At 29.2% G+C, this 11,403-nt stretch overlaps 2 protein-coding genes across 2 annotated transcripts; both read left to right on the top strand.

The window, feature by feature from the left end:
• Window positions 1-1,636: 1,636 nt before the first annotated feature.
• Window positions 1,637-2,119, top strand: LOC120143251. Its single transcript, XM_039157622.1, has one exon. The coding sequence runs from the start codon at window positions 1,637-1,639 to the stop codon at window positions 2,117-2,119; it is 483 nt and encodes a 160-aa protein (XP_039013553.1).
• Window positions 2,120-8,177: 6,058 nt separating this feature from the next.
• Window positions 8,178-8,861, top strand: LOC120143227 (E3 ubiquitin-protein ligase RHA2A-like). The gene has a single exon (XM_039157610.1). The coding sequence runs from the start codon at window positions 8,295-8,297 to the stop codon at window positions 8,796-8,798; it is 504 nt and encodes a 167-aa protein (XP_039013541.1). The 5' UTR covers window positions 8,178-8,294; the 3' UTR covers window positions 8,799-8,861.
• Window positions 8,862-11,403: the final 2,542 nt, after the last annotated feature.

Here is an 11,403-nt window from a genome sequence, read left to right as displayed (position 1 = left end):
CTTCGCCTTTTGTAATTTTCTCTCTGTGTTTTTAAATATTAAGGGATAATAGCAACTTTAGTCCTTGTTATTTTGAAATCTCACATGCGTGTTTTTAATATAAAGGGATAATTTTACCTTTAATCCCTATGACTTTGTAAACTCACCCTACTGTTTTGGGCTTTAGGGTTTAATAGCAACCTTAGTCCTCTTTATTTTGTAACATCACACGCGTTTTTTACATTTTAGGGTAAATCACAGTGTAGGTCCCTACATCTTTGTAAACTCTTGATTTGATCATTAAATAATATTTTTATATGTTTCATTTCGAGCTTTAAATTTTATATTATTTACGATTTGATCACTTTGTAGTTTATTATCGTATTTTTGTGTATACTGGAATTTTGCCATGAGATTTAAAAATCTTTTGTTTTTGCCCTTACTTTGACTACTGTTGGACTTAGGGTACATACCATTGCATGTTCAATAGTTTAATTTCTATTATATTTCAGTCACTTATTTTTCATTGATCCTTTATTTTGTTGGTTCTTTATTTTATAGATATTATTAATTATTTCAATGTTGGAACGAATATTATTCTGCTTTTATTCCCATAACTAGTGATTATCATAAGTTTATTATTTCGAATTTGTTTTGTTATATATTATATTATTTCTATGGTTATTTTTATTTACATTCTGTCTTATTATTTTTACATGAATTTTATTTAAGTTCAAATGATGATTAAGATATGTGTTAGTGTTGCTATGACATTATATATTATTCTTTTTATCGAGTATATGCTTTTAAAATGTATTGTGTAGTTTATTATATCATATATTATGTTAATAGTTTATTACTAAGTTTTTTTTACTTGTATTTGTTTTTCGAGAACATGAATTTGTAGAACGGGCGTGGAAAGTATCACTTGATCGAAGTGGTACAATCCAATACGACATTCGAATAAACACGAACTTGAAATAAATCAATTTTATTATACTAATTAATTTATTTATTTTACTAATACAATGTATGTTGTATTAATTCACAATTTATTTCATTGTATGCGAATGCAAATTGTCGATTTTCATTTATATTCGATTCGTATATTTATTAATGAGGGAATATTCTTTTATTGATAAGAAATAGTCAAGTTAGCTTTCCAAATAGAGGATTGCTAATTTCGATATTTCCTTTCAAGTTAAAGAATTTTCTGTAATTAATTAATTCGAAGTAAATTAATTACATTTCAATAAACGGATCATCTTTTAACTTTATATTCGATTTGTAACTTCCACCATTACGACAACGTGTAAGCGACACAGTACCAGTTTTTGGGCGTTGTAAGGTGCTAATCTTTCCCCACACGTAACTGACTCTCGAATCCATTTAATCGAATCTTTGGTGACGCAGACCAAATTTTGTCTTATAAAATGATTTTTTTTTAATTGTTTTAAAAGTCGTTTTTAGGTATTTGACCTACCTAACCCAAAGATCGATGGCGACTCCCTTTCAATTTAATTCAAATCAATTCCAAAATCATCAATTTTCTAAAATAAAAGTCATAATTATTTTTTAAAATAATAAATAATTGATTTACCTAAAAAATTGGTTATTACACCCTTCATTGCCACAATTCAAGTTTCATTGATCAAACATGCCCTTCATTGCTAAAGCATGGGCGAGATCGATTATGAGAACGTCTCAAAGAAAGCAGAAAACCAATACGGCTAAGCAGCTGGTTTCTTGGAAGCCACCTCCACCAGGCTGGCTAAAACTTAATACGGATGGCGCTGTGCTCCCTTCGTCGATGGAAGCCTCGAGCGGTGGCGTAATCCGAAATGCGAACGGTGAATGGATCAAAGGCTACACAAGGTCTATCGGCTGCACAACTGTTTTGCAGTCGGAACTTTGGGCAATTCTAGAGGGTCTTCATTTTGCTTGGGAGATGGGTCATAATTTTATTGTCGAATCTAATAGTGCATCAGCGGTGCATATTCTTAACTCTAACGCGACCCCCCACGACTCAGCTATCGTTCAAAGGATACGTAGCTATACTGATCTGCACTGGAACATGTTCCCAGAGCTGCGAACGGCCTCGCGGACAAGACGGCGAGCCTCGATTGTGGCCCAGCTTTAAACATAGTCGAGTTCCAGTATCCTCCGTCTGAAGTCTTGCAGATTTTCAACTTGGAAAGTAGATTTACCCACTGATTCTAGAGGGTTTCTTTTAATATCAAACAAGAAAGAAAAAAAACTTGTAAACTATGATTTTATTATTTAAAATTAGATATGCTCAAAGATCTATCCACCTAAACTGAAGACTTACCAAATATTCCAAAGAGCTTACGATAAGCACCCTCATATGGATAAGGATGGATGGGGACATTTGATTCTGCGATAATTTAAAATTTATATATATTTTAATTTATATATTTTTTTATTAAAAATATGTTTTATCTTTTTTTTTTAATTTATTTCTTCTTAAAATTTTATAAATTTATTCCCTTATTATAAAATTATGTGATATATATATATATATATATAATTAATTAATTCACGAGTTAGTTTGAAATTAAACATTTTAAAGAAAATTTTAAGTATCATTTGATTTAATGTAATATAGGCTTAATACCTAAATAAGTGTCTAAACTATACTATTTTTTATGAATAGGTGTCTAAAGTATTTTTTGACTCATCATAGTGCTTAAATTTATAAACATTACCATTTTAGGTGTTCAGACAATCAATAGTGTTAATTTTTCGCGTTAAGTGACATGTCACAATCAAGTGATTTTGAAAATTACTTTTAAGAAAAATATTAAAATTATTATCATATTTATTAAAAAAATATTTTTTCTTAAATTATGAAAAAAACCTCAAAATCTATAAAATCCTCAAATCTTTATCTTAACCTGTCGCCATCGCCTTTCAGCTCATGACCACCGTCGTCGATGTAGTCACTATCATCCTCCTAGTCATAAGTCGACATAGTTGTCGTCGATAGACCGTCGAAATCACATAAGATCACGATTTTCATCCTAGGATTTACAGGGTATAAAACGTTGATTCGTCATTGATCGATCACGATTTCATAAGGTTTCGGTCGTCGAGGGAAGTGAGTTCAGGTGAAGCTTCGTCGACGGCAGAGGGAGATGGTCGACATGGTTTTAAGGGTTGAAATGAATGTTTTCAAAGTTTTGAGGTTATTTCAATTTTTTTAAATATATATTTTTAAATTTTAAAAATTATCCTTATCATTTAACAAAAGAATTAATATCGTTGATGATTCGAACACTTAAAGTAATAACATTTATAACTTTAGACACCAAAATAAATCAAAAAATACTTTTAAATATTTATTCATAAAAAAACGGTTGTAAAAAATGGTATAGCTTAGGCATTCGTAAATTACTATGCAACTGATAATTTACATAAATTTTTTAAGGACAGTTAAGTGGTCCCGCCATAAGCTCCATCTAGTCTTAATATATTGGGTTAAGCGCAACGTGCCGTTTCTTGAAAGATACAATATTCGTATTAATTAATTTTTATCATAAAAAGGGGGAATAACAGTGTGATCGGTGGATACGCTTATCTTGGTGGACGGTCGAGATTTGCGGATTATGTTTGTTGTTCAACATTACAATATTTATCATTATTTAAAGCAAAATTATAAACAGCTTCATTTTAGGGAATATTAATCTCGCAGCAGAGATCGTGGCAACTGGCAAATCTCTCTCATTGAACCTCTCCCCATCTTTAATTACGATGATAATTCTATCAAAAATATTACAGAGTATTTTCGAAAAACACTAATTTTTAAAATTATATTTATCTTAAATGATATTTATTTATTTTTAATTTATTTTAATAAAATATGTATATATAATAAGATTTTATAACTAACTCCTGTGCTTACTAGCATCCCTATCATTATTAGTAAATAGTTTACTAAAGCCCAATCCCTCAAGCATGCCGGAGATGCTGGCCATATTACCCCTTCCGATTTATTTTTCACGACTTTTTTTTAATTATATCAATTTGCAATTAGTTATATGAAATAAATAATCATAAATTTAAAATTTATAGCTTACTAACCGTCAAAAGAATAAGTTCACTTTTATTTATAATTCCATCAGTTTTATTTTATGAGTCTTAACTTAAATGAAGAGATACATCAGTTTTATTTTATGAGTCTTAACTTAAATGAAGAGATGCATAGATAGAATGTAAAAAATTATTTTCTTTTTATTTTTATTAAATAAAGAGATATTATACTTTTAAGATAAATATTAAATTTAAATTCGTGTAAAATAAAATAATTTAAATATCCTTAATTATTTAATCAATTTATAAATCTTATAAAAAGGTTTAATTTAATTATGATAAAAAGATGATTTGATGTTGGCTTGGATGGGCAGGTCCGCAGGTGGACCAATAAAATCGATATTATTAAATGAAAAAACCCTCATTAATTATTTTTGATAAACAATTTCTGTGTCAAATTAATTAAAAAAATAACTCTCAAATATTTTACATAGGATTATCTTGTGATATATAAAACCCGTTAAATGAATCTTGTATTTATAAGACTTGAGACACATCAATTTTTTTAAATAAAGTCATTTAATATTAGATAAAAACAATAATAAATACATAAAATTTATTTTTCGTAAAACATAAAGTTTGATTTCACTTTTTGTAAAACTCGAAATATCCTATTTGGACAATTTGAAGGTTAATTTTCTAACTAATTTGACACGAGGATTATTTTTTTAAAAATAATTAATGAGAGTTTTTCATTTAATAATGTAAATAAAATCTCTGAAATTGTAAGAATCAAATACTTATGCTAGGAGTGTTGAATTTAAGGTGTGTTTGGTTCACGGAATGTAATATTACCAGTGGGAATAAAAATATTACCAGGGAATATGATTATTGAGAATGTTGTATTTTGTGTTTGGTTGGTTTAGCAGGAATGTAAGATTATCATGTTTGGTTAGAGAAATAAATGATTATTGGAATGTATATTTGACCAAATTATCCTTATTATATATTTATTTTTTTAACAAGTTGAAAAATATTTATATATTTTCTTTAAAAAAAATTAAATTCATAAAATTTATATAATTTTTTTTTCAAAATTGAAAATATAAAAATATTTAATGAAAGGGTAAAAATTTATTTTAACCCATGAACTTCATATAAAAATTTTAATTATAGACTTTTTTTATAAATTTAAAATAGTTTAAGGATAAATTTATAATTTAACCTTTGTAGAATTTTTATTATTCAATGACAGAATAAGGATATTTTTAAAAGAAATTTTTTTAAGGACACTTTAGTCCAAAACGTCGGTAATCCAACAATACCTAAGGAAAGAGATGTAATGACATTCCCTGTAATATACCCCAAAAAATCCACTATTGGTAATGTAAGATTCCCGGGAATGACATTCCCGGCCAACCAAACGGGGGAATGTAGATTTTATTCACATGAGAATCTCACATTCCCCCAACCAAACACACCCTTAGATGGCTAAAAGTTAATTAATTATGCACTCAAAACAACAAATTATAGGTGGTGCAATGTAATCAACAATTTTGCTAATGCAGATTCTAGGCTCTTCCATGAACCTATCCACCACATGCACGGATTAATAGGTTAAAATTTAATTTTAAAATTAAATTAATTTGTAATATAATCGTTTTTATCTTTGATTTCTTTTTACTCTTTTGACATTCAATTTTTTAAATTGAATTAATTAACAAAAATAAATATTCATTAAATTGACATCAAATATGTTATTTTTTAATATTGATATTAGTTAATTTACGTATAATAAAAATATAATATCATATATTATTATAATATATATGAGTATATATTACTATGATATTAAAAATATAATATTATTAAAATTATATTATATGTATATTAAATATTTTAATAAGTAATATTTTTATTAAAATGATATTAAAATATTGATTTAATATTAAATGTATGAAATAATAATTTTTTGAGTACTTATACTCTTAAAGTGAAAAGTTAGGAAAAATGTCTTACGAAAAATCATATGGTAAAATAATTTACAGAAAATACAAATGAGCTAGAAAAATGAATTGCATTGAAAAAATCAATTACAACTATCAAATACTGAAAAATATTTTTCATAAAATCAATTACAACTATCAAACACTGTAAAATATTTTTCAGATATCAAACACAAGAAAATAAGGAAAACATTTTTCAAATAATATTTTTCAACTTTCAAACACACCCTAAATTTAAAAGGTTAAAAGTAGTTTAAAATGTTTCAAAAATGATCAAATATTAAAAAATAATTTAAAAATATATTAAATATGTAAAACAATAAAAAATTATTCAAAAATTGTAAATTTTCTATTAATTAAATTTAATAAAAAAAATAATTATTATAAATAACAAAATTTAAAGTTTAACATGTTTTTTTTATTTCGAAAGGTAAAAATACGAGCAGAGGCTTTGCCTAAAGCAAGTCGATGTTTTTTCTCGGAGCTTCTTCCTCGAAAACTATATCCCTAAAATATTCTATGATATTCTAGATTTGTATAGAAGCTTCATTCATAATATGACCCTCTCAGATGATGCCCCTTTCAAATTTTGGATATCCTTCCAAACAGTAGTTGAATTTGATGCAAAAACAATCCTAGCTGATAAGTCTTGACTCACTAAGTTAAGAATCCACGAAAGGACAATCGCATTGCACCTTTCCCACTGTCCATGGAATGTCAAACCATATTGCTATCTGCGACAATCTCCATCCGACCGAAAATTTATACAAAATTTACGCATCGCATTCACTCCCAAAAGGAGTTTAAATAAAATAATGAGAAAAGGTTGGTACGACGAACTTATTAATAAAACGTGGTAGGCTTCACCTTAAAATTTGTCGGATTAGTAGAACGTTAATCGAATTTACTGGTCACAGGCACGTAATTAACCCGATTACCTTTCAATCATTCATGCCATGCATCCATAGCTACATGTGTCAAAAAAGATTTCAACAAACTTGACATATATTGTAGATGTAATCACTTAAATTTAAAATTAAAAATATTATTTTTTTTATCATTATAATTATTCAGTGGGTTCATATTAATTATTATTTAAATTAGTAATAATGTGTTATTACTTATCAAGAAAATAATAATTATTTAATTGAAGGGAGTGTTGTTCTGAATAAAGATTATGAATAGATAATATTTTATAATGTTTAGATACTATTTTATAATGTTTTTAAGAGTACTAAAAAGTTAATTATTTATTATGATGTAGACTATTGATTAAATTGTATTAAAATACTGTAAATAAAGAAAAAAGGGTTTGGAGTCCACATTTCGGCAGAAGGTTCAGCAATAACCGACATTCATATTAAAGTATAATAATAATTAGTAAGAATGAGGTCTAAAACTATGCTTAATCTTTAGCATTATGTGCGCTGCTGTCTAAAGTGGGAACACACATGAACCTTAATTAACGTCGATGAATATAATATAAAGTGGGATTATAGATTAATGAACTTTTATATACATGGGATTAGTTGAACAAAAGGTAACCATGTCCATAGGTAGTGGTGCAATGCATGTGCTTTTGACCTCCCACTTATGTGTGTGTGTGTTGGGACCAACGTACACCTCTACGCCTTCCCTTTAGCTTCTTTTGGGATCTCATTTATGTAAAGTCCCTCTAAATCTTTTAACTTATTATATGCAACCAACTATTTATAAAACACAATATGTATTTACACATTTTTCTTTATTCCCCCGTCGATGCCAAACTTAGGGTGAAAGGAAGCCATGCCACATACATGTACACTTCTATAAGTATGTGGTAAATGGATGATTCTGATTCTCATCATTCTTGATATCACTTTTATCATTATATTAAATAAGATACGTATGTTATTAATAATTAAAAATATTTTAAAGAAATACTGTTCACATTATATTATTAAAAAGTAATTAAAATAATAAAACTTGTAAAAAGTATGAAATATAAAAAAGAAAAGAATTTATACAAAGTGGAGCCCACCGCACATGGGCTTTATCTCCCATTTTTTTAGCCTTTCCTCCCCTCTTCTTTTCCAACATCATCTCTTCCTTCCTTCTTCTTCCTCTTCTTCTTCTTCTTCTTTTCTATGGTGGTATATAAAATCTCTTATTTTTCTTTCTCTTTCACTCCGCCATTTTCAAGCCATACACGCACATATATATTCTCTATAATTTGCTTCACATCCAAAACCCTAACTTTTATTTTCTGAAATCAAAAGGATGGGATTACAAAGCCAGCTAAACGACGTGTCCTCAGATTCGATCCCGCTTCTCCTCGTGGCCATAATCGCCAAGTGCGTCGGCTATCTCCGAAGTCTCCTCTCGGGTTTCCTCCACACGATTGGGCTTTTCCCCTGCCCGGACGAGCCCACAGCCACCATCGACGACATCGGACTCCTGGGTTCCGGTCTCGCCACCCTCATGGTTCTCGCCGAGCAGCTCAACTTAAACAAGACTTTCTCCTACAAATACCGCGGCGGTGCTGGGGGAGGAAAGGGCTCCGATTGTATCATGTGCTTGTGCGGGCTGAGAGACGGGGAACAGGTGAGGAAACTCGATTGCTGCCGCCACGTGTTCCATAAGGATTGCTTTGACGGTTGGCTGGATCATCTCAATTTCAATTGCCCGCTCTGTCGATCCCCTCTCCAAACCGATCATCAGCGCGTCGGTTGCACGCCTAGGCGCGTCGGTCAAGATTTGGTCGCCTGGTTTTCTTCAGCCTGATCCCCCCAACCTCTTTCTTCTTGGAGTATGATTCTCTATTTCAATCAACTATTGTTTTGAGAGGGTTGTTTGGCAACTTTCTTTTCCTAGAACTATTTTTAATTTAATTTTTTCCCTTTATCTTTGGGTTTTTTATATTTTCTTTATGTATATTTTCCTCTTTATTTACTTTTGTACAATAAGAAAATAGTTATCTTTGTGTACAAATCAGTGACAAGGGAGGTGAGCTATTTGTTTACATGAAGTAGTGAATGTAAAGATGATGTATGGTAAAATTAATTTTTTTATATTACCTAATAATTATTTATATATTTTTTATAATTAAATTTTTAAAAAAAAATTATAAATCGAGATCAAATAAAATTAAACAAAACAAATATGTGATTGGTAATGCCTCTTCAAATTATGAGCATCAATTATTTAAAATAATGTAAATTATATGATAAAATTTATGATAACAATATCCATTTAAAAGTTAATTATTATAATAATATTTTATAAAAAGATTTATAGAAGTGAAATATTTTTCGATTATATAACATAAAATGATTTCTAATTAAATACGTCTCTATATTATGTAGCAAATTCTAAACTTTACAAATCTTAAATTCGTGCCTTCCCTTCAATTAATTATGGTAGAGAGTCTTAACATTATTCTCATTGAGAAATTTTAGAAATTGACTTGTTCCTTTCAACTAAATTGTAACACCCCCAACTCGTATCCGACCTGGATACGAATCTGAGGTGTCACATTGACTATTCAAAACATTTATATTTATAAAAACATAAAAAATTTAAACTTTCATTATCATAAAGTTAACATTTTACATAGGTATTTTCAAAATATTACAAAATCCATCGGAGCATATATACTTTATGACTTTATTTACATGTCAACATATCTATTACATAAAAAGACATATTGTGCAAAGTACTTCTGATATGATCTTCGAATGGAGGAATGATGTTCTGCGGGTCCTACGTTTGATCCTCTTACTTCTGAATACCTACGTGTAAAATGCTTACACGCTAAGTCATAGACTTAGTGATGCATAATAAAATAATGCATTTCCTAATGTATGAACATGCAATTTAATCATTTCATGTATCATCACAAATATCAGTTCACTATTTAATCATCTCACATATGATCTATCCTTAACAAACCATAACATGATATCTTATAAGAAAGTACACACTTTTATATATTTTATGTGCCCATGTATATTATAGAGAACTGAATGTATTTGAGTACTTTGAAGTTGTGCACATATGATGTCACCACAGCTCGTATAAAGATTCATTGAGTGGCATGTGAAATTTATCCCGAAGGACCTCTGTATATGTCCCGAAGGGCCTATGTAAGCCTCGACTTTTGGCATGCCAACTATACTTATAGCTCTCATGTCACATAACATGGGCTTAAATATTTATATGTTCCATATCATCACTAATTCATCATATGTTCATGTACTCATATCATTTCTCTTATAATCACATATGTCTTATCATATACCATGAATCACATGTACATATAATCAACTATATCATATTATATAGCTTATGTCAAAACATATAAACATATAACACTTATGCATGTGTTTATAATAATCACAATATATGCATGTTCATAACTATTGAACCATGAACTTTAACATAGGAAATAGACTTATCACAAGTCTTATTTCCCTTAACTCCATCTATACTATAACATGCACTCATTTTAGCCTCACGTGATCCCAATCACTTCTATGGCTTACTTTCTCTCTCTTGATTGTTTCTAACTCCTTGGTTGTTCCAGAATTTGCTTATGCTCAAAATCTACACAATCATACATTTTATATACATATCAGCATTTTAAGTATCATAGTTTGATCCTTAATAATCCAAGCTAAAAGAAAGGATTTATACAATTTTCCACTTGAGTAGTATCGGTACCCCCTCAATGGTACCGATACTTCCCTAGTTGTGGTATCGATACCAAGCCTGGGTATCGATACCCTTTTTCGATTCTAGAATCATTCTTTCAAAATGGTACCTGTAACACCCCCAACTCGTACCCGACCCGGATACGAGTCTGAGGTGTCACATTGACTTTTCAAACTTTGACTCTTGAAAAAATTCAAAGAAAATTTAAATCTTTCATTAAAGTAAAAGCGGTTTAGTTACATAAATTGACCACAATACCCAAAATCAATCAGAGCATGACTAATTCAACCAATTAGTACATGTCAACTATACTCAAAATAACCAAAAACATTTAAATTCTCTATTTTCTGATATGAAATTTTGTAAGGGAGGTGATGACATGTCTTACTCTTCTTCGCTTCTCTTCTAGCTTCTGTAACCTACGTGTGAAACAATCACACGCTAAGTCTATGACTTAGTGAGGCATAAAAACATATAATGCACTTTATAACATATATCAATACACGCATGTTCTGTTCTATCATGCTATACCAAATTACATGATTTCCTCATATCATGTTAAAGCATATCAGATTAATTACAATAAATACATAAATACATACACATAAATCATCATTAGTAGTTTATCATGTAATCACATACTTTTATGCTTAACCTTTTCAATCAAACACAATAC

Source organism: Hibiscus syriacus, unplaced genomic scaffold, assembly GCF_006381635.1.
Source record: "Hibiscus syriacus cultivar Baekdansim isolate YM2019G1 unplaced genomic scaffold, ASM638163v2 tig00110840_pilon, whole genome shotgun sequence".
NCBI classification, from domain to species: domain Eukaryota; kingdom Viridiplantae; phylum Streptophyta; class Magnoliopsida; order Malvales; family Malvaceae; genus Hibiscus; species Hibiscus syriacus.
Note: the sequence above shows the minus strand (reverse complement) of the source record. Positions and strands in the feature narration are given on the sequence as shown.